The sequence below is a fragment of the Anabrus simplex genome, chromosome 2 (assembly GCF_040414725.1).
Source record: "Anabrus simplex isolate iqAnaSimp1 chromosome 2, ASM4041472v1, whole genome shotgun sequence".
NCBI classification, from domain to species: domain Eukaryota; kingdom Metazoa; phylum Arthropoda; class Insecta; order Orthoptera; family Tettigoniidae; genus Anabrus; species Anabrus simplex.
The window spans coordinates 282,050,466-282,075,688 of NC_090266.1; the positions used below are offsets into that span (position 1 = coordinate 282,050,466).

At 38.5% G+C, this 25,223-nt stretch overlaps 1 protein-coding gene across 1 annotated transcript in view; it reads right to left on the bottom strand.

Moving 5' to 3' along the window:
* Window positions 1-25,223, bottom strand: part of LOC136863513 (ubiquitin carboxyl-terminal hydrolase 15) — a 463,080-nt gene that overhangs the window by 126,288 nt on the left and 311,569 nt on the right. The window contains exon 12 of the mRNA XM_068225978.1: window positions 10,849-11,069. Coding sequence (XP_068082079.1) covers window positions 10,849-11,069 — 221 coding nt within the window. The remainder of the gene's footprint in view (window positions 1-10,848; window positions 11,070-25,223) is intronic.

Genomic DNA, 25,223 nt, shown 5'->3' on the forward strand with positions numbered 1-25,223 from the left:
GAGAAACCGAAGTAATAGATGGTATTAGTGATCATGAAGCGGTTTTTGTTGTAGTTAAAAATAAATGTGATAGAAAGGAAAGTCTTAAAAGTAGGACTATTAGGCAGAACCATATGGCTGATAAAGCAGGCATGAGGCAGTTTTTGAAAAGTAACTACAATCGGTGGAAAACGGTAAATACAAATGTAAGCCGACTCTGGGATGGGTTTAAAGAAATTGTTGAGGAATGTGAAAACAGGTTTGTACCTTTAAAGGTGGTAAGGAATGGTAAAGACTCACCTTATTATAACAGATAAATAAAGAGACTAAGAAGGAGGTGCAGACTGGAAAGAAATAGAGGTAGAAATGGCTTTGGAAGTAAGGAGAAACTGAAGGAACTTACTAGGAAATTGAATCTAGCAAAGAAGGCAGCTACGGATAATATGATGGCAAGCATAATTGGCAGTCATACAAATTTTAGTGAAAAATGGAAAGGTATGTATAGGTACTTTAAGGCAGAAACAGGTTCCAAGAAGGACCTTCCAGGAATAATTAATGAACAAGGAGAGTGTGTAGGTGAGGATCATCAAAAGGCAGAAGTATTTAGTCAGCAGTATGTAAAGATTGTTGGTTACAAGGATAATGTCCAGATAGAGGAGAAGACTAATGCTAAAGAAGTAATAAAATTTACATATGATAACAATGACATTTACATGCTTGATCCCCTTCCTACAAGACTCCGGTCCCTGACTGGTACTGGGATCCTGCCAATTAAAAAGCAAAACAAAAAGTTAAATGTAAATCATACCTATTTTGTGTTCTGATTTTGTTATTTTAATATTAAAAAATACTTGTACCTGTCTGGTTGATATTAAGGACAAAAACTTCATTAAACCTTGGTATAAGAGAACGTGCTTGTGTTATCTTTGGCAAAATTGATAATACTGGATGGATAAATTGTAACTAGTATAAAATACAAATAACGAAATTGGCCGCCACCTGCAATAGATTCACAGGAATAATTAACTCAGTAGAGCGTAAAGGAACTCCCTTTCCCAAGGCGATGGTCTTCAGGCTGACGAGGCTCCAAATTTGCTTTACAACCTTACCTGTTACTGTTTACCCCTGAAATTAAATTTGGGTAGCATGCCAGGTCTTTCAATACTCCACCCATAGAAAATTTAACACAAGTTTTACTACATGAATTTACTCCCAAAATTGCTATTCTTCCTGGTGTAATCTGTTCTTTGTTTAATAATTAAACAATATATAATTCTTTCTCTCTTTCTCTCTTTGATTAATATTCATTACCAAAATATTTAACCATTTTAACCAAAAGAACCGAATGTACTTAATGAATACTTTATAAACAGTGCCAAACATACCTATGAATATCTGGAGACAATGAAACTGCATACAACAATCTACGAAAGAATAGTGTAACTCCTAAAAATAACAAACCCCCCTTTAAATAGCAAGTTATAAACCCTAAGAAAGTCTGCAAAATAGTCTCAGAACTACATTCTTCAAACTGTGAAGAATACTATGGCATAAGTAATTTTATTCTAAAACAAATTATTGACATAATAATAATTCCTTTAACTCACCTCATCAATTGGATACTGGCTGAAGGGACTTTCCCAGACTGTCTAAAAATTACAGTTACAATTCCTGTGTTTAAGAAAGGAGATGTTATGGATCCAGGCAGTTATCGACCCATTTCAATTGTTCCAATCATATCTAAGATAACAGAACAGTGTACAAAGGAACAGCTATCTGTATATTTTGAAAGGTATAATTTATTAAATGCTGCACAGTTTGGGTTCAGAACAAATAAATCCACCATTAAAGCCTTAGAAGCTGTTGTGACTGAAGCAATTCAAGGCTTTGAGTCTCACCACATTACAAGTGCTACACTGTTAGACTTCAGCAAAGCTTTTGATTTAGTACCACACAATATATTAGTAAGTAAGCTTAGCTACTATGGCGTGAAAGATTTAGAGTTATTATTAATTACATCCTACCTCAATAACAGGTATCAAATTGTACTGGTAGAGAATCAACGATCTGGGGCTCTCAAAGTAAAAACAGGGGTGGTTCAGGGTTCAGTTATAGGAACTTTCCTCTTCATTGTGTATATAAATGATATTGTTAGTAATTTACCCTGTAGGTCAGTGCTCTATGCAGATTGTGTTACTATCATAACAAGCAACAGAGACTTAAAATATGTTGAGGAAGAAATGATAGAAATGCTACACAAATCATCCTCTTGGTTGCAGGCAAATAAACTTATCCTAAATAATAACAAGACAGAAGTGATCTACTTCCATTTAATTAATTCTGGTCTGGGTAATAATGACAAAAATTCTGTCAAATTATTGGAATCAATCAATCAATCAATCAATCAATCAATCAATCAATCAATCAATCAATCAATCAATCAATCAATCAATCAATCAATCAATCAATCAATCAATCAATCAATCAATCAATCAATCAATCAATCAATCAATCCTGATCTGCATTTAGGCTAGTCGCCCAGGTGGCAGATTCCCTATCTGTTGCTTTCCTAGCCTTTTCCTAAATGATTTCAAAGAAATTGGAAATTTAATGAACATCTCCCTTGGTAAGTTATTCCAATCCCTAACTCCCCTTCCTATAAATGAATATTTGCCCCAGTTTGTCCTCTTGAATTCCAACTTTATCTTCATATTGTGATCTTTCCTACTTTTATAAACGCCATTCAAACTTATTCGTCTACTAATGTCATTCCACACCATCTCTCTGCTGACAGCTCGGAACATACCAATTAGTCGAGCAGCTCTTCTTCTAGTTTAATATATTTTACAATGTCTTGAATGGTGGAACATCCCTCAAACTGTATTATATTAGTTATACGTAAACACGGAAATGATAATCATAACCTACGATAGCCCCACATTTACGCAAACTGCATCTAACTTTAGTCCATTTCCTGTTTTACATTCTCTAATCTACTCCAACAAATGAAACTTCTGATGATCTATGCTCTGACTCAGAAAATGACACTATTTATCTTCCCGATGATTGTCCACTGACATGTAGTTCCCAATCAGAGATCTTAATGGAAGATGCAATCATCAGTACATCATTCAATTGTGCAAAGTGAGCTGCATGTCTGTGGGAGTTACAGCTGTAGTTTCCCATTGCTTTCAGCCATGCAGGATTATTAACATTTCTTAGTTGCTTAGCCATGTTCAATAAGATTAACAAGGCAACTTCAGCCATCAAGATGGCTTATCCTGAAAATTCAGAATATTGCTACCTCCCATCAATGAACCATTCATTAGTCTGGTCCTGTAACAGATACCCATTTGACATGGTCATATCTACAGGTTGGCTGCCTGCTTAATAGAGACACATTAGCCATCCAATCGCAGCAATGTTGTAAGTTTCACAGTCCAGTCCTGTTACTCCATGAAACCATTTTAATGCCGCATTATTTTTACAGATAATCTTTTTTCTCTACCCCAATTCATCCACTCCTGCCAGTTTATGACACTAATGTATTCAATCATTTTCTCCACTTCATTTCAAAATAATTCATTTATGAGATCAAAAAGGTTACACAAAAGGTCCCAAATTACTTTTAACATGCATAAAATATATGTTGCTTTCATTAGTCCAGAATTTCCCAGTATATGCAAAAACTTCACCCAAAACCTATTCAACACCGTATATCATTCTTACTATACCACCACCAAGATTTATTATTACTAGGGGGAAGATTTTTACCATATTTACAGGTTTTATTCCTTAGCTGTTCCAAGACAGGCGATGACGGCAGACTCGTCGAAGTGGTCAACATGAGAATTAATGCAGCCTGGATGAAGAGGCGAACAACAACCAGAGTCACTTGCGACCTTAGGATGAAAGATCATCTAAAATAAAAAATCTACCATACTGTCATCTGTCCTGTTGCAGTCTATGGCTGAATTTAAAAATATTTAGAAAAATATATTTTTATTGGTCCACCTGTTCAGTACAATGTTGATATAAGCCACTAAAACTTAAATGGAATGTACATTCATAAAAACTAGTAAGGTTAGGACAAGTTTCAACCCTTTATGGGTCATCTTCAGCTAGAATACATAATATAAAGGCATCTTAACATTTTCCAAGTGAAATACGTATGATTCATTGCAGTTGTTAATGGCTGTCACCGCTAACTCTCTTCAAAATAGTATGGCTGTATGTATGACCTGAGCTAGTGAGGTAGGATCGAACATGCTAACATAGATCGATAAATACTACATAACAAATGTTGTAGAAAATACAGTTTCCAATCATTTTTGTCCTCTCATGTTTTCCTGTACTGACTATTATAAAAGAGCTTCAATTGTCAATACGGATCAAATATGAAATTTATAATGTGTGATATAACAAAATAGATAATGAAACATTGATCACCATTGCCAAGTACAGTATACTCATTAAATCTCTAGGATTGTCATGACCAAAACCACTATCTCCCTACTGTGTAGTAGTGAATTACAAAGAATTCAATCATGAATCTGCATACCTCATGGTGCAGCAAAGTCCAGAACTTGGGTGAAGAATTTGACTAGGTAGAACTCCTCTCTCTCCAGCAGTTGAAACGAGACTCAAATATGAGTTTGTATGGCCAGGTTATATAGGAAAGTTGGAGAGAGAGAGACAACACACTTTCACCGATCCAATAGACAGCCAATCGAATACCCAAGACTTAACTGTGGCCAGTATCCAGTATTTGGGAGATCGTGGGTTTGAACCCTACTGTCGGCAGCCCTGAAGATGGTTTTCAGTGGTTTCCCATTTTCACACCAGGCAAATGCTGAGGCTGTACCTTAATTTAGGCCACGGCCACTTCCTTCCCACTCCTGGGCCCTTCCTGTCCTATCGTTGCTATAAGACCTACCTGTGTCGGTGCGACATAAAGCAAAAAAAAAGAATACCCAAGAACTTTTGAGGCTTTGAGACGTTTGTAGAAAATGATGTCAGCAGGAAGCTGTCGTACAGAGTCCAGTGCACAGTTGAAATGCAGCCAGCGAGTAATGCAGTTCAGATGTAGACGTCAAAAAGATGAAAAATGATGCAGAGACGTTCAAAGGTAGTTGGCGGGTACATGGTAAGTCCATAGCATTACAGTGCAATATAGCGTAGATGGTAAGAGCTTATGCGAGATAGGTTCGAGTCCAAGACAGGAATACCCTTTTTTTTTGAATGTACAATTGAACCTCAATATCTTGAACCTCCATTACTCAAATTTTAAGTATCTCTAAGTAACTTAAATTTCCCGGCCATTTGCCCTATTCTTCAGATGTATTTATTTCTCTATTACTCGAAATTTGGTTAGACAAATTTCTCGATTTCTCAAAGGAAACATTTTCTCTCTTGAAGGAAAAAATTCTCTGTAACTCAAATTTTATACAAAATTGACTGTTCAATATGGTATTTGGGGTTTGTGAGGAACAGTTAACAAGTAAGGAAAGGGTTACACTGATGCTGGGAACTAATACAACTAGAACTTCTAGTGATCGGAAAATCAGCAAAGCCTCGCTGTTTCTCGGGTGTGAATTAATTACCAGTCACATACGAAAGCAACCCGCGAAGTCACGGCTTCGTGGTATTGACGAGAAGTTTCAACGCGAAGGGAGAAAAACCCTCCTTTTCGTAGACAACTGCCCTGCTCAACCCAAGATGCTTGTTCAGGAATAAAAGGTAGTGTGCGTGGTCTTCTTGCCACCGAACTTAACATCCAAACAACAGCCCATGGACCAAGGTGTGATTAAAAACTTGAAGCATTTCAATAGGAAGAGGGCTATTCAGAGAATTCTGAGAGGTGTTGAATCCAGGAGTCATTATCGGACATTAATCTACTAGAATCGATAACAATGCTGAGTAAATCGTGGGCTGATGTGAAGCACGAAACAACTGTAGACTGCTTCCGCAAAGCCGGATTTTTGAAAGGTGACTCAGGAGCTTCAGGACATGAAGAGGAAAAAGTCACTCTTGTTCCTGAAGAATGGGTATTGTATCCGGAGCTTGTTAACTGCTAAGCTAAGTTTGAGGCTTACATAAATATGGACTCTGACGTTAAAGTGGCCGAGCCTCCTATAGATACCATCAATGCTGCTGCCAACCAAGAAGAAGAAGAAGAATAAGAAGAAGAATATTCCCAACAAGAAGAAATGGGGCTGCCTACTCCTGTACCGTCAGCAGACCAGGCATTAAGTGCAGTGGCTATTCTTCGATCCTACATACAGAGTCAGTCGAATGTAAATGACAGTGTTTTCACAGCAATAAATGTTGTTGAAAAGTATGTGGAAGAAAAGAAGGTTAACAGTAAAAAACAGAAGAGACTAATGGAATTTTTACAAAGGTGTTAGCAGAGGTAAGCTAAGTTTCTTGTTTCACTACTGTATGTAATGTATCCTGTATTCTAAAAAGTTACTATAATAAGTGTTATAATTAAAGTGATGTAGTAAAATAGAGTTTGTTTGTATATTTTTAAATAGTGTTAAAAATAGTGTATTCAGTATAACCATGTAGATTCATATGATTCAATTATGTGCTATACATGCTCAAAAACTGTATTCTCTGTATCTCGAAATTTCAATAACTCGAAATAAAATTTAGCCCCCGAGGTGATTCGAGATAATGAGGTTCAACTGTATTTAGTTTTAACCATCCCTTAATGTCTGTGGCCCTAAAAAGGGCCGATATGTCATCAAGGTCGGACGAAGATGGAATAGGTAGTGGATGGAACCAAACTGCATCAACAATGGTAAGTGATGTTAGCAAGTGGTCAAAATGATGAGCTGCTTGGTTTATGCACATATGGGCATGCTGCTGAATGAATATTGTAATTTACTGTAGCATAACCAGAGTTATTCGTTGAAGCCAAAGTCAAATCTTTTTTAGAGGATGACTACACTGACGACAACGGCGGGACAGAAGCTCCTCTCGAGGGCAACATCAACTGGCGCCAGATGCAGACACCCTCTTACGACAAGGAATTGCCGTTACCTACTGACGCCAAGGTACACCAAATTGCTCTGGCTCTCAAGGACCTGCTCGCTATAACTCCAACAGCTCGCAACCACCACAACGCGGCGACCACCCTCTGGGGGCTGAGTGCCTGGCCTCACCTGGACCAGGCACAGAAGAAATATTTCTTCAACAGAGCCAATCTACTCTACCTTGCCATCGCACAAGGATGGAACGTGGCGGTCCAGGTGGACCGGGCCAGCGGCGACCAAGTCATCGTACGTACTCCCAGAGGGCTCCCAGTACGAGTTATTGACTTGGAGGTTTCGGTAATGAGTTGTCAATGGCCCTCGGGATTTTCTGGCTCCTAGGTGTTAACTTTTTGTATCAAATGCCCCCCTTCACAGAATGAAGTGTAAAGGTGTTAAATCCAGTAACTTGATGGGCTAAGAGACAGATCCTCACCTTGCTACCCATTTACCTGGATGTGCCTCATTCAGATAGTTACAGACAGCTAACGTCCAATGAGGTGGAGCTCCATCCTGCTGAAACCATGTTCGTTAAACAGTCTCCAAGTGGCACATCCTCCAGCAGATGTGGGAGTTCAAAGTGTATAAAGTGAAGCCAGAGTGCGCCTGTTAAATGGCCCCGAAAGGAACACATTCCAATTAGGGGATCACCCAAGATTTCACACCATACATTCACTCCCCACTGCACTTGATAGGCTGCTTGTCAAACACAGTAGGGATTGTCAGGACTCCAATAGTGCATTTTGTGGTGGCTGATGGTACCATTATTGTGGAATCGAGATTCATCCGAGAACAGGATTTTCGACAGGAATGCAGCATCATTTTCAAGATATTCTAAAGCCACTGACAAAAGTTTATTTGTTTCAAAATTCTGCCCGTGGAGCTCCTGGTCTAGCTGTAGAAGGTAGGGGTGTTACTTATGCGCATGCAGTATTCACAATATGGCAGCCCGGCTATTCACCTATTGTGCAATTGCCTGTGCATTCGTGTGTAGGTTATTGCGAGCTGTGACCAGAACACAGCCTCCAATTTCTCATCAGATGTTACAGTCTTTTCTCAGACAGATGGTATCATCTGAAGTACCCTTGTTGTTTGTAAATGTCTTTCAACACTGAGAAAGTCTTTGCATTCGGATGTCGCCTGTCTGGATATCTTTCCTGATACAAATGTAGTGCCTGCAACAAATTTTCTCTTGCTTGCCTGTAGATAAGGAGCATGTCAACATATTCATCAGTGGAATACATGGGGAATGAGTGAAGCGGCTGTATAGCAGTTCAGTGTGCGCAGCGCACAATAAAATATAATAGCAGTGCTTTACTACTCGCATGTGGCACAACTGGCCTGTCTTTAAGCACTGAAGCTTCCCATCAATGTAAACATTTTTTTTATGATGTAAGATTTGAACTATCAATACTATGTTTTGTTAATTGGCAAGTTAATGTTTGACCACATGCACTAGGCCACAGCTGTGTAAGAGACTTGGTGAATAAGTGAACCGTATGTGCAGTGTGTGTGTGTTTAGTGTTGTACTCATCGCCGACCTCTTTGGACAGTGTTTGGACCAACTCAGTTCCATGTCATCGCTTCTTTTGTTTCGATTTTGCACGATATATCTCTGTTAATTTTGTATTTGTATGTACCTTCAAATGCAAAGTATATTGATATTGTTTATTTTACATTGAACTTATCTGTATATATTCATATTTGTAATCCTTGTTGGAGGGATTGATCACTATGTCGCTACATGTATTAATTGAAATTTGGAATAAAGCACGGAGGAGATACCCTTGTGGACCTCCTCGCTGGCCTCCCGTGGCTAACGCCCGTGCTGCTTCCACTTACACGCCTCCCCGCCTAAAGTATTTAAGCGGAGCACAGAGGCAGCTCGGGGTCAGTTAGTCACGGGAGGTACAGCAAAGTAAATATTCAAACACTTTGGCGAATTTACAACACAACTGTTGAAAATATACTTAAGGTTAAGGAGTTTTCTTTTTGGTACTCTGTGCAAATTACAATATGGGTTTTGGAAGTCCTAGAACAGATGTTTGTTCTGTATGCTTGGAATTGGGAGAAGGACTTAAGGTAGAAACAAATACTAGTGAAAAGCAAAAACTTATGACACAGAAAAGAATTCATAAATTGAAAGCAATTGCATTCTATGATATGTTATGAGAGGAAAAACAGGACATTTGATTTTCTCTTATGACTGTCAAAAGAATATGTTACTGCCTAAACTACCTAATCAGGCTGCTTATTTTAGTAAACATTACAATTTTTTTTTTTTTTTTGCTAGTTGCTTTACATCGCACCGACACAGATAGGTCTTTATGGAGACGATGGGATAGGAAAGGCCTAGGAGTGGAAAGGAAGCAGCTGTGGCCTTAATTAAGGTACAGCCCCAGCATTTGCCTGGTATGAAAATGGGAAACCATTGAAAACCATCTTCAGGGTTGCCAACAGTGGGATTTGAACCTACTATCTCCCGGATGCAAGCTCACAGCTGCGCACCCCTGACCATATGGCCAGCTCACCCGGTACAATTTTACTATTGTGCAGTTCCGAGTGTCCTTTGACAAAACAGAACATCCATTGCTACTGTTGGAATGAGTCTGATCATCCAAAAGGTTCAAATGAAATAGTTGTGTTTATCATAGACTTAAACATACAGACATGCAGGGAATAGATACAGTTAGGTGAGTAGCAGACGGCTGCGGAGGGAAAAATAAGAATTCAAGTGTCACTGCTACGGCTAGCAAAGGGCTCTATTCGGATGCTCCTCATAACGTAGCTACTGTAGAAATTATTTTTCCAGTTGCTGGACTTTCTCTCATCCCCCAGATAGGGCTTTTGCACGAATAGAAAAGTATTATAGTATTACAGACTGTTATGCCTTTCAGCCATCAATCTACAGTACGGCACCATGGCTAAATGGTTAGCGTGCTGACCTTTGGTCGCAGAGGTCCTGGGTTCGATTCTCTGCAGGGTCGGGAATTTTAACCATAATTGGTTAATTTTGCTGGCATGGGGGCTGGGTGTATGTGTCATCTTCATCATAATTTCATCCTCATCACGACGCGCAGGTCGCCTACGGACATCAAAGCAAAAGACCTGGATATGGCGAGCCAAGAACTTTTCCTCGGACACTCTCGGCACTAAAATTCATACGCCCTTTCATTTAATCAATCTACAAGTCTGTGAATTTACTAAATGCTGCCACAATTCTCTATTTGTAAGTAGCTCCATCGCCTCATTCAGTTCTATACCTCTCATCTTTAAATCATTAGAAACTTAGACTAACCATCATCATCTTGGTCTCCCACTACATCTCTTACGCTCCATGGTTGAGTCCATTATTCTCCCAGTAACTACCATTGTTCCATCCTGTTTGTGCCAGCGACCATTCTCGCAACTTTCATGTCTGTTACTTCTAACTTTTGAATTAGGTATCCTGAGTCCACTCAGCTCTCACTCCTGTAAAGGAAAGTCTGTCTGATACAGACCGGTGTAAAGACAGCTTCGTCCAGGAGCAGAATTCTTTGTTTCAAAATACTGCTAATCATGACTGTGAGCTCACTGCATTAGCTCTGCTGCACCTTGATTCAATCTTGCTTACTATACTATAACCATCATGGGAAAATCCACATCTTAAATACTTGAAATGAACTATATGCTCTAGTTCAATAGTAATAATAATAATAATAATAATAATAATAATAATGATGATGATGATGATGATGATGGTGATGATAATAATAATGATAATAATAATAACAATAATAATAATAATAATAATAATAATAATAATAATAATAATAATAATAATAATACTTACACTACAATGTAATCGTCTAGACCAATGCTGGCTAGTAAGTCTTCATTGGAGAAAAATCTTCTAAATCTGCACCTTTCAATTTCTGTCACCAGCAGTTCATCTGGACTTAATCCACAAAGCAGATTCAATCCTAGCAACAGATCATGTATGAATCCATTCTCTGGGACCATGACCTTATACACATTTGGAATCTTCCATGATTCATGAGGAAAGAGTGTCACCTGCAAGAAAGCTCAATGTAGTCAATTTCTTTATGGTAGTGTATGTTCATTTATCAGTGTCAGATGTATTCTATTTAATTATTGCCTGCTGACAATAAATTCATGATAATCAAGTTGAAATTCAGTAAAATATAATGTACCTAGAACAGTGATATTTCAAGATAATCATACAGAAAATGGTTGAAGAACATTAACACCAGCACACTTCTAATAAGCAAGAAAGTTTGTCTTTGAGGAAAGAGTCTGTATACTTCGTATTTATATCTTATAATAGAAAGTACAAGATTTTACCCTTTCCTATAAGATTTATAGCACAATACAAGTTTGTAACTTCAATATTTTTCAAAATTACTCTTTTATCATTCTTGACCATGTCTACAATGGACTATAATAACAGTCATACATACATAAATACATACATACATACACACATCATTATATTATGTTATGCCTTTCAGAGCCCAGTCTGCAAGCCTCTGTGAATCTACTACACTTACGTTCATAAAAGATAGAACACCTTGAAAGACTAGAGATAGGAAGTTTATATTCACAGGCCATTTTCATTAGTATGTTCTGCAGAAACGATTAGCATTTCAGTCATCTAGGTTCAGCATGTGTAATGTTGCCTAGTAGGCAGAGGGTCCTCCATAGGCACTGATAACTTGTTCCATGCATGATGGTACTGACGCGTATAAGGTGCGAATTGCGTCCTGGGGTATAGCATTCCATGCTGCATTCACCTGGTTCCACAGTTCATCTTTGGGGATTGGGACAGTGCTCGGGTGGGCTAGGGCAACAGTCTGACATCCTGTGACAACAAGAAGGCACAGGTTCGTGCAGCAACATGCAGTCGCGCATTCATCATCATCATCATCATCATCATCATCATCCTAAACCATGAGCCTCCTCCATCTCATCCTGTCCTTGTACCATTCTTCCTCCACCAACTTGTCCCAAACATGACCTCTCAGCATTACATCGCTCTTAACTAAATCTATCCATTTCCTTCGTGGCCTTCCCACGGGTCGTCTTCCTTCTACCTTTCTGTCAAATTCCTTCCTTGCAGTTCTGTTTACTGGCATCCTCTTCATGTGACCAAACCACTTCAGTCTTGATATCTGAATCTTATTTAGGAGAGAATTGTCTATTCCTACTTCTTCTCTAATTTTCTCATTCCTAATCTTGTCTTTCCTGGTTTTCTGGATCATAGTGCGTAGGAATTTCATTTCAGCTGCCTGACGTTTGGAATTATCTCTATTGGTCAGTGTTGTGGTTTCGAGACTGTATGTAAGAATTGGTGTATAATAGGACTTGTACAATCATTTTTGTTTTCATGGGTATTTGCTCATCCCACAGCAGGTGTCTTACCTGGTGGTAAAATTGTGCTGCCTTGTTGATTCGATTGTTCACCTCATGTTTTGCTAGGTTGTCATTTGATATAACGCTACCCAAGTATTTGAAAACTGGAACGCTGTCCAGTTGAGCTTCATTTAACATGACTATTGGTTCTGCTCCTTCCCCATACACTTTCATCACCACCGTCTTGGTCTTGCTGATGTTTAAACCATATTTCTTAAACTCCTCATTCCAGCTTTGTATTCTCTCTCCCAATTCATCTTCTGAGTCACTCCAGATCGCAACATCATCTGCAAATGTGAAGGCTTTGATATCTCCGTGTTCTTTCCTTTTAATAGATTTCATTACTACATCCATTACAATAATAAATAGAAGTGGTGACAATGAGCTGCCCTGCTGCACCCTCCTCTCTTTGTTTCAAACCAGTCCGACAAACCACATCCTACTTGAATACAGCTTCTGTTCCCACTATACAACATTTTCACCTTGTCTATGAGGCTGTCTCGCACTTGAAGTTCTTTCATGCATTGCCAAATTCTTTCCCTTGGTACACTATCGTATGCTTTCTCAATGTCCAAAAATATTAGGAATAAAGGCTTGTTCTTCTCCCAGTATTTTTCCATTAGCATCCTAATTGCAAATATAAGGTCTGTAGTTGACCTTCCTGGTCTGAAACCATACTGCTCTTCTTCCAAAATTGGTTCAACAATATCTCTGATTCTGGTCTCTATTATTTTTTCCAATATTTTCAGGACATGAGACAGTAGTGTGATACCACAGTAATTAGTACATTTTCGTCGGCTTCCTTTTTTGAACAGAGGTACAATGATGCCCATCTTCCAGTCCTCAGGAATAGTATTTTCCTCCCATATCTTGTTGAGCAGTCTATAGAGCCATTGGATTCCTGGAACTCCTGCTGCTTTCAGCATATCTGCACTTAGTTCATCTACGCCCGCTGCCTTTCCTTTCTTCATGCTCTTGAGCGCATTTTCAACCTCAAGCCATGTAATTGGTGGTTCAGTTGTGGTTCCTCGACTTGGCTCTCCTCTATCCGTTGTTATGTTTTCTGTATCTCCATTCAGCAGCTTTTCGAAATAGATCTTGAGTTCTTGTTTAATTTCTCCCTCTTCTTGTCCCAGAGTTCCATCATCACGTTCTATTGCTTTTATGGTCTCTTGATCCCTTCGCTTGTTTTTCACTACTCTGTATAGCAATTTCATATTTCCTCTACTGTCCTCTTCCAGTTTGTCTGCAAACTCATTCCATTTCTTCTCTTTTTCTTCCCTTACAATGTTCTTTACAGCAAGTTTCTTGCTCCTGTATACTCCTTGAAGTCTTTGTATTTCTTGTTCATTTCGTTCTTGTCCCTGTTTTTGTTTCTCCTTGTCCAGTGCCTTCGTTATTTGGTTTCTTTCTTTCACCGCTCTTTTTACTCTATCATTCCACCATGGTGTCTCCTTTTTTCTTTTGATAGAACTTGTAACTCCACATAGGTTTTTGGCTTCTCCCACAAAGGTGTCTTTGAAGGCCTTCCATTCTTCATTAACGCTGGTTACTTCACACTTCATCAAACTCTGTTGAATCCTTAGTTTGTATTCTTCCTTTATTTGGACTTCTTGCAACTTCCAAGTTTTAATCCTTGGTTTTTTCGTAATAAGTTTCTGCGTTTCATTTGTCTTATGTTTGAAGTCTACTACCAACAATCTGTGGTCACTGTCCATGCTTTCACTAGGGATGACCTTTACATCTGTGATGTACCTGCCACCATCTTTATTTGTGATTACGTAGTCAATCAATGTTCTATACTGGACATCCCAACTGTACCTTGTTATTCTGTGACTGTCTCTTTTTTTGAAGAATGTATTTTTGATTATAAGATCACTTCTTCTGCACAGATCTAATAGTTGTTCTCCTTCTGGGTTCCTTTGTCCAAATCCATGTGGACCAATGATGTTCTCGTACCCAAGTCTGTCTACCCCAACTTGCGCATTTAGATCTCCAACAATAATAACATTTTCCTCATTAACAGTATCTTCCAGGTCTTGCCGAAATTTCTCTTTGTCTTCCTCACTGCAGCCTGTCTGTGGGGCATACACTTGTATGATGGTGTACTTAGTGTTCTCCAGTTTCATGGACATTTTAACGATTCTATCACTTTTGCAGATAACTTCAGCTGTAGCATCAGTCCTTTCGTTAATTAAGAATCCAACACCATTTTTCGCTACCTTCTCCTGTCCACTCCAGTATAATTTATAACCTCCATGAAGTGTCTTACATCCAATCCCTTTCCATTTGGTCTCACTTAATCCCAATATTGATATTTTTCTTCTATCCATCATGTCTAGGAGTTCTTCTAACTTTCCAGTTAATGATAGAATGTTCATAGTTCCAATTCGGTATTTGGGTCTCTTTTTTATTTAGGGTTTCCTTTCAGAACATTGTATATCATCAGCCTTACGGTCATCATACTTTACAATTGTCTCAGAGGACGTGTCAGTCCGGTCTATAATATTCTTTCCGAGGCTCTTTTTCTTATTGAAAGCAACTATACTCAATACTCTCCTGCTGACTTGCTAGGCCTGCTAAAATATGGCATCTGGGGTGTGTGCAGAAAGGGTATGGCTACGGGTCGCAGGATGTCATTCACGTAGGTCAAACTGATCACAGTGCCTTGGACACGCACCAACTGTGATTTGTGATTGTACCCAATAGCACCCCACACCATAAGGCCTCGAGTTGGCGCTGTATGTCTTGTGCGAATGCAGTCAATGTGATGCCTCTCCCCCTCTCTGCAGCGAACCAAAATCCGGCCAACATTTTCAAACAAAGAGAACCTGGATTCGTCTGAAAACACTATCTGCTGCCATTCCTGTCCCCAGTGACGTCATTCCATACAGCATTGCAGTATGCTGTCAACAATGACAGGTAGCAGCAAGCCTAACAAGGTCATTAACAGCAGAGAGCAGAACATGTTTGTTTATTCAAACTAGTACAAGAATACTTCACTCAAGGTTAAATTTTGGCAACCAGTCGAGCTGAAGAGTTTGACGGTTAGAAAGCGACCAGCATGGTCATCGTGTAACCAGTAGCAGAGTAGCAGATTGACAACAAGGAAGGAAGGAGGACATATTGTTTGGGTTCAGACCAATATCACATCATTTTAATTTTTGAATAAATTAGATGGAATGAAGAATTGGACGAGATTAAGAGAAGATATTCTGATATAAGAGGTCTTGAAAATTATAGCAGACTTTAAGAAGAAAGAAGAGAGCAGAAACATTTTAAAGGATAACTAATTTTATAGATGTTATTTATTATTTTACAAATTGATATTTATTATTTATAATTTTACAATTTTAGGATGAAGACTATTTATAGATGTTATCTATTATTTTACAAATAGATTTATTTAAGGATTTCAACTAAATGACAAGTAAATGTTAAATTTAGACAAGAAGAAATAATTATTCTTTCAGATGTAAATAAGGACATAAATTAACATATAGAGATTAATTTAATAGATTACATTAGTTAGGAAATTTCCAGTAAAATCTGCAACAAATGACATAGTAAATAGGAAAGGTGAAACTAAGAGAAATTGTTGTAACAATTTTCAAAATTCATATATACTTGTTATATTATACCATTGTACCATAGTCCAACGATCAATTAATGTTTGGCACCGGTGAAGAAGAGAGCGGTGGCTCTCGAAACATGTACATGTACGGTAATTAAATAAAATAAAATGTATAAGTATTGACAAGGCGGTGAAAATATTTTACAGAAATTTGAATATAATCAATACGGACCAACATGGTGAAAATAATCAATTCGTACAGGAATTTTCAAGTGGCAAAAGATTCATTATAATGAGGTTCTCACTTCCTGTCATACTCAATATAGTAGATAGATAGATAGATAGATAGATAGATAGATAGATAGATAGATAGATAGATAGATAGATAAAAGCCTTTATTTTGTGTGGCAAAGTTAGGGCTCTTGGCCCTTTCTTACACTTAACCACAAACATATTATTATTTGTTAACGATGACAATGATAAACTTAAAATACTAAAAACTACACATAACACTAATTTTTAAGACAAAAATATGAGTATATACAAGCAAAAGAGAAAGAAAGGAAAAAAAACTGCCTAGATAATACAGATTTGAAAAAAATACTCATTTCAATACACAACGAAAGAAATACTAACGAAAAATTCTAGTAAGCTTAATAAAAATATTAAATGAAATTTAACTAATTGTATCCTTGCAATACTAGATCTAAGTTAAATACTGTAGTTACTACTAGCTACGTTTAGGCTACTTCTACTTTGTAAATACAGTACGGATATTTTTAATTTAATTTAAATTATAATATTAGCCCAATATTTTATTTTATTTTACAATAATCTCATATCATTTTCACACACAATCATTCGTTCCACTCATACAGGTACCTTGCTGGAAGCATTTAACGAGGAACTGCTGGTAAGAGGCTCTAAATATACTTTTTGATCCAGCATCCTTGATGTCTTTGGGAAGAGCATTCCACCATCCCGAAGTGGTGATAGTGAATGATCGATGGTATGTGGTTGTTGGGTTGACAGGTATTTCTAGGAGGGACACTGAGCAAGTATCATGGAGATGTAAAGAACCAAGGTGACGAAAATTGCTGAAGAGATAAGCAGGGATGTCTTCCGAAGTGCCTGGTACACAAGAGTATTTGAATGTAGTTTACGCCTGTCGTCTAGTCATAACCAAGATAATTGTTTATAGTAGGGAGAAACTTGAGCATCATACCGTAAATCCATAGCACATCTAAGACAAGCATTTTGAGTGCGTTGTATTTTCAAGCTTAATTCATATGTTATATCCGTAAAAATTATATCACAGTAGTCAAAAATGGGAAATAATAATGACTGAACAAGATGAATTTTTAGTGATCGAGGGAATACATTTCTGAACCCTTTTAAGGGGTGGAAGCTGCAATAAACCTTTTTACAGATATTTTTAACTTGCGCTGACCAGTTTAGAGTTTCCATTATAATAGCTCCAAGGTTAGAAACTGATTCACAATAAGGTATAACAGTATTATTTGATGTTATAGGAGGAATGCAATTTTGTTTTAAAATGTGAAGGTTCTTTGATGTACCGATGATAATAGCTTGCATTTTATGGGGGTTTAATTTAAGGTTGTTTTTAATTGCATAGCCATTAATTTGCTCAAGGTCAGCATTTACATTACATATTGCTTGTTGTATATTATTAGTTCTAACGTGGAAATAAATTTGCAGATCAACAGCATAAAGATGGTACTTGCAGTGCTTAATTGATCTGGTGATATCATTTATATATAAAGTGAACAGGAGAGGGCCAAGAACTGACCCTTGTGGGACACCCATATTTTTTTTCGCCACGTTAATTTATTATTATTATTTGCAACCACACACTGCTGGCGGTTTGTGAGGTAAGAATAGAAAAATTCCAGCACTTTCTGACTGAAGTTTAAGGACTGTAATTTGGGAAGAAGCAACCTAGGATCGACAGTATCAAATGCGCTACTGAAATCTAAAAGAGTAAGTATTGTCATTCGTTTGTTGTCCATTGCATATCTATTGTCATCTGTCACTTTCAGCAGATCTGTCATGGTACTATGTTTTTTCTTAAAACCTGATCGGTAAGAGTCGAGTAAAGCATATTTATGTAAGTATGTAAGGATTTCCTCATGTACCCAGGCGTTCCAGCACTTTGGACAGGGGTGGTAGGATAGAAACTGGTCGGTAATCTGAAGGAATATTGGGTCCATACTTTTTCGGGATTGGCCTTAGGGCAAATTCCTTGGGTTAAACAGTAGTTAATAATGTGTGTTATGATCGGCAAAATGGCGCCAATGATATATTTGTAGAAAGACAGAGGTATGCCATCGTGTCCACCAGCATTTGATTTGAGAGAATACATAACTCATTTTACATCATTTATACCAACGTCTTTAAACACAAATGTATCTTGAATTGGCATAGAAGAAACATTATTATTATTATTATTATTATTATTATTATTATTATTATTATTATTATTATTATTATTATTATTATTATTATTATTACTATTATTATTATTATTATTATTGTACCGGGCGGTACACCTCTACGACGCAAGATCAAATCTTGTGCCAACTGAAACTTCTCTACAGGAGGAACCCTGAACTGTAACAATTGAATCAACTCTCCTGTTTATCAGAAGATGTCTCTAGGTGTTTTTTATTTGCTTTCATTGATCAAGAAGTGTGGACACTCTCTAACAGATGTCTCTACCAAAAACTATGGTAATACACTCTCGTGCAATGGAATGAACTCTCTTGAAGAAATTTTGTATTCATAAGTTTGGTCTTTACTAAATTTTGTTCTGTCATTGGTGGGTTGGCAATATCAAGTTTTCTTTCCGCTGGTTTTGAATTTAACCAATCCTAAATTTCTGTAATTAATTTCCCACCAATAAGGTGTTTCTTCATTGCCTTGTGTATTAGTTTTTGCTGTCAACCAATAAAATTGAGTGGGTGTGTCTACTCATTCCTGAAAGGTCTCGAATTTTCCACGAGGGTATAAAAACTGCTGATTTTCTTGTCTCCGGGCCACTCTTATAACATCTTTCTCAGTGTGTGAATATGTAGCAGGGGGCAGAAAGCACCTCGTTCTTCAGGCAGCAGTTCTTCAACAAGGTAATGGCCTTTTAACATCTGTTTTTTTTTTTTTTTGCTAGCTCAGCAGTTTAACTCTCGGGGAGGGTTTGAAACCTTTAATATGTAACCCATCTCTTTAAAATGTAAATCCCTTTTAACTCTACGTAAAAACTACAATCTCTTTAACTGTTAAGCGGGGATAGAGAGTGCTTTACCCTCTCGAGCTCCTCTTCATTTTTGAATTTTAGGTGACTATGTTTTCATAACCGTTTTTCTCTTCCTTATTAATGTGTTAAATTTATCTTGTATACTAGTCACTTCCATAGATTTGGATTAGCCCCTGTGTGATTGGCCTAGCGCCACTTAGGTTTTAAAATGTGTATTTAGGAGTGCAAGTACACGCCTCCAGTCCTCTCTGTACTTTGGGCCAGTAACTTAACCTGTTGTTTTTTTCTTTGTCTTCATGCGAAGGCCCTGTAGGTTGGGTACAAGATACCCCTGTTTCACTGTAAGTGTGCCTTGAGGGCAGTTAGGAGTAAAGTTTGTTGTGGCCTTTGATAGGCTTGTAAAATTGAGAGCAGGTCAGCTCTTTCTGGTATGTTGGAAGGTGCCTCTAGGAGGCTTGACATTACTAAGCGGGAGCAAGAGCTCCATGTAATTAGGGGTTTTCTGCCCTTTGGTATTTTGTGGTTGTGAGCTGAGAGCTCAGAGATTGTAAAAGGTGGGGCTTGAAGCCCAGATCATTAATTTGTCTCTAAATCCTTGCTTTTCTGGTCTTGTACCTGATTGACTTGTTAAGTTTTCAAATTCTATGTAAACTTTTGTTAACTCTTGTTGTCTACTGAAAATATAACCTTTATTTAAATTTTAAATTCATCTTTCGGACATGTAGTTAGACCCATTCCAGCCCGCACCTTCTTTCACTGACTTCCACGGATAACTCCGTAACAAGTGGTAGCAGAGCATGGTTGAATGGGTCTCAATTTAGCCCTTTTTGACGGCTAAACACTGCTTTTGATTCAAACTCTAACAATTTTCTCAGTAGCTGGAATTTTTGATTTTTCTAAATTTTTCTGTCAGCATGTCCGGCTCTGGCGACGTTCTCCATCCCGGCTATTTGCACAAGGAGGAACTGATTTATGAATTAACAATTAGGAATGGGCAATCTGGAGGCACGGTTGCGGTAGATACCAACAAGCTTAAAGATTCCCTTGATTTGCCTATTTCCATCCCCACTTTGGGAGAGAAAGAGTTTGACGATGCGCTCTCCACGATCACTGACTATACTACTGAGCTAGCATCTGTAGTTAGTTTTTTTGAAGAAAATGATCCTTCTCCAAATCAACTTAAACGTGTGCAAGCTAGATTGTTTCATTTTTACAATAGGGTTACTGATCTATTGTCTCTTAAGTTAAATGACAGTCAAAGGAAGGAAGCTAGTGCTGTTCTCGAAAACTTTTCTGAATTGTCCAGTAAGGTTAGCCTATTGTTAACTGGGGCAGTACCCCCCAAAACCGACCAACCCACTCTGGTAAACGTTGTCAGCGAGGAGCATTCTCCCACGGGGGAAGAAAGTAGGAAAACTATAGAAGTCCGACAAACATTTGTTCCATTTGAAACTGAGTCCGTTCGTCGCACATCAATTCCTCCCTTTGAGTTGAATAATGCACCTTCTGAATCTGCTTCTCCGCCACTTAGGCCCCATCCTTTAGCAATGTTGCTCAGAGGTATTTCTAAGTTCTCCGTCAATTCCACCAGTGATGTTATTGCTTTTCTAAGATTTTTCGTTGAGTTTCAGGATCATGCTCTTGTTTTTTCTCTTTCTCCGTGTCAAATCCTACAAATTATTTACCCTTATTCCATTGGTGTCCTCTCAGACAAGATAGTTAGGGCAATTGCCGAACAATCAACTATTGAAGCGTTTCATGCACACCTTCTGGCAAATTTTATCCCCGCTCGAGCTAGGTCATCGCTAATTCAAAAGTACTACTACCGAGTACAGCGTCTGGATGAAAACCTTGCCGACTTTTTTCAAGATATCAAATTCTATACTAGAGTATTTGCCCTCCATTTTCCAGAAGATCAAATTGTTCAGGCTATTGTGGAAGGAATTTCACCATCTTACAGGTCCTACTTGTGTTTTGCGTCGCATCCGCAAACTTTTGCCGAGTTGGAAGCTATGGCTGTCTCAGCCGAAGGGGTTAGATATGCCGACACACTACGTGTGGCGAGGGAGCCCCCTCCTTCTTTTAGTAATCCTCGGCCTCCACCTCGCCGAACCGTCACATCCCGTAAATGTTATGCTTGCGGGTCACCTGACCATCTTCGGAACAAGTGTCCGTTGATCAAATCTAGCGGGACAAGGAATGGAGCAGGGTCATCTCAAGGATGTTTTAAATGCGGCGCTTTCTCCCATATTACAAGTGATGAAAATCATTTTTCGTCCGTATTGAAAGTTTCATAAACTGTATATAGGATAATATCTTTTGTTTATTTCCACCTATTCAATACATTACAAGAAGTTGGCATTTATTTTAAAACATTATTCAGATGAGACATGTTTCGCCTCTCACTTTGAGGCATCTTCAGTCATTATCAAAAACCTTATTATTTTACCAGGCATCTGGTTAAAGATATTCAAAAATGTGTTTGATGATTATAAGAGAGGTAAGATTTACGTTAGTTATAAACATGTACATGAAGTAACTAAAAATCCAAAATATTGATAAAAACATATGTAGTTCTTTGTTGAATAGGACTTGTTTGATTCTACTATAGTAAGAGAAGGTGGCTTGAAGCCGTAGTCGTTAATAGATGTCTAATACATAGTGGAAGGCATAAAATATCAGTTCTATGAGAATATACATTACATTCAAATGATACTAAAAACTAGTGGATTCAAAGGTAGTACATATAAAATGTTCAATGAAATAACTATTGATCTAATAAAATGATCAACACATATGTAGTTCTTTGTTAATTAGGACATCGTAAGATTGTACGGCTTAAAGCCGTAGTCATTAATAGATGTCTAATACATAGTGGAAGGCATATGAAATCAGTTCAATGAGAATATATAATACAAATAATTGATACATAAAAACTGGTAGATTCATAAGAGGTACATTTAAAAATGAAGGCGTCATGTGACTATAAAAGACAGTTGATGGCTTAAAGCCGTAGTCAAGGTTTGAAATGTAGGTCAAATAACTGCTAAATATATGGTAAAAAGATATAAGTCAAAATATACAGCTTAGTATAAAAATATGAAGGAAAAACATTCCAATTGCTTGACAAAAGTTACTTGACGTTGGCATGCGTATGTCCGTGATATTTATTGGTCAACATTTCGTAGGTTATTTTAGATTTATTCGGCAAGATTGCGTTGACAAGAAGTTCACCAGATGTTTATAGTTGGCCTAATTTGTAAGAAGAAAGTTGCAGAGATGATCATCATTTCGGCTGAATGGTATTCCAAATTCAAATCTGTTTGTAAACTTCCTGATTTTTGTTCGTCTTCGGTTCAATATGTTTCGGCTAACTCATCTCCATTAGAAACTTTAGGTTCTCTGTATGCCAAAATCCGCATTTTGAAATTCACTTGGAAAGTAAAACTGTTGGTGGCTAAGCACTTGTCTTGCCCCATTATATATGGAGCGGACTTCATGTCTCACACTGGTCTAGTGCTCGACCTTCAGAGCAAGTCGTGCACTTTCAAATTTGCTAGTGATTTCAAAATCCCTTTATTAAAATGTAGTTCTGTGTCATGTTCATCTGTTTCGCCTACCCAGGATGAGATGTTGTTAGACCTTAGACACCTACCTGAGGAGCAGGCTGATAGTATTCGCAGGTTGTGTCAGTCGTTTCCAGAAGTTTTTTCTGATACTCTTTGTGTTACTGACCTCATTGAATACAAGATTGAGGTTACGGATTCGATTCCAGTCCGTTTTCCACCTTATAGGCTATCTCCACCTAAAATGAAGGCGTTGAAGGAAATCATAGATCAGATGCTAAAAGATGGTATTATTCGCCCCTCTAAGTCAGCATACTCTTCGCCTATCTTTCCAGTCCCGAAACCCCAAGGTGGCTTCAGGCCTGTGATTGATTATAGGGCTCTCAATCGGAAGGTGATGTTACAATCTGTGCCCCTTCTAGACCTTCACTCTTGTTTTTCATGGTTTCGAAAGGCTAAATTCTTCACCATCTTAGACCTCAATCAGGCTTATAACCAGATCCCTCTGGCGGAAGAATCTAAACATCTTACAGCGTTTGCCACTGATTGGAACTTGTATGAATACAACCACGTGCCTTTCGGGCTCCCCACGGGAGCAGCCGTGTTTACGAGACTGCTAGACAGGATCTTCTCCGACATCAAATTTGAGTATCTATACCATTATCTTGATGATGTCGTATTTTCTGAGATCTTTGAAGAACATCTAGATCATCTGAAAGAGGTCCTGAGTCGCCTTCGTAAAGCAGGGTTAACGGTGAAGTTGTCCAAGTTTGCCTTCGCTAAACCTTCCATGTCATTTCTAGGGCACATTGTGTCGCTCGATGGTGTCACTGTAGATCATTCTAGAACACAGGCCATCCATGATTTCAAACCTCCCAAGGACATCAAAGGTATTGCCAGGTCCATAGGCATGGTGAATTTCTTCAGGAAATTTATTCCTAACTTCGCTAATAGAGCGGCGCCCTTGAACCTTCTTCGTAGGAAAGGCATCAAATTTGAGTGGGGGCCTTCTCAACAAGCTGTTTTTGAAGACCTGAAATTAGCTCTTTGTAATGCCCCTGTTCTTGCTATGCCGGATTTCTCGAAGAAATTCATCGTCCAAACCGACGCGTTGTCGTCGGCCGTGGCTGCAGTCCTTCTTCAAGAGACTGAACTAGGGAGGCGACCCATCGCCTATGCATCTAGGACTCTTTCGGCTCAAGAAGCCAAGTATTCCATCTATGAACTTGAAGGTTTAGCAGTCTTATTTGCTCTAGAAAAGTTCCGCCTCCAGCTGGAACATGTCAAGTTCGACTTGGAAACGGATAACCAAGCCTTACGCTGGGTCCTAGCTAGGCCGCGTCATACTGGTCGTATAGCCCGGTGGGCCATCTGAATTTCTGCCTTCCAGTTTGACGTTAGGCATATTAGAGGTATTGAAAATGTTGTGGCTGACGGACTAAGCCGTATGTTTTCTAATGATGTAGAGCCCCTTGAACAGGAAGACTGTTCTTCACTTCCCGAGTCCATACCTGCTGGCGTAAATGCCATACTAACGGATGCTCCCATGTTGTTTAGGGATCTTGAAAAATATCAACGTGAAGATGCGACGCTGGCCCTTATCATGGAAACCCTTTCTTCTGGGGAACATGCCGTCCCTTATGTATTGAGGAATGGTGTTTTCTGTTGCCCGTCGAGGCATGATCAAAAGATGAAAGTTGTGGTTCCAGCTGTTCTTGTACCAATGATCTTCAAGTACTACCATGAGACCCCATTAGGGGGCCATTTAGGTATCTTCAAAACTAGAGAAAAGATCCGAGAAATGTTCATTTGGAAAGGTATGGACGGTGAAATTCGTGAATTGGTAAAAGCGTGTAAAACTTGTTGGCTTAGTAAACCCACCATGTCCACTAAGCAAGGGCTCTTGTCTTCTCATCAAGCGTCGCGCCCCATGGAACGTCTTTATATCGACTACGTAGGACCCTTCCCCCAATCTAAGGGGAACGCCAACAAATTCATTCTTGTGTGTGTAGATGGTTTTACAAGATTTTCTTGGTTATTTCTGACTAAGCTGGCTACCGCTCAGTCCACCATTTCTTGTTTAAATTCTATCTTTGCTTCTTTTGGTCCGTGTCAATATATTGTGTCTGATAATGCTAAAGCCTTTACCTCTAATCTCTTTTGTAAATTCTGTTTTGATCTATCTATCTCACATGTAACAACTTCTGCATACTATCCTCAACCATCTCTGGCTGAACAGGTCAATCGTAATCTGAGGCCAGCTCTGATTGCCTATCATCACGACGATCACTCCAGGTGGGATACATCCCTGCATTGGTTAGCCTTCGCTTTGAACTCGGTGGTTCACGAATCTCATAAATTCACCCCTGCTTCATTGATGTTCA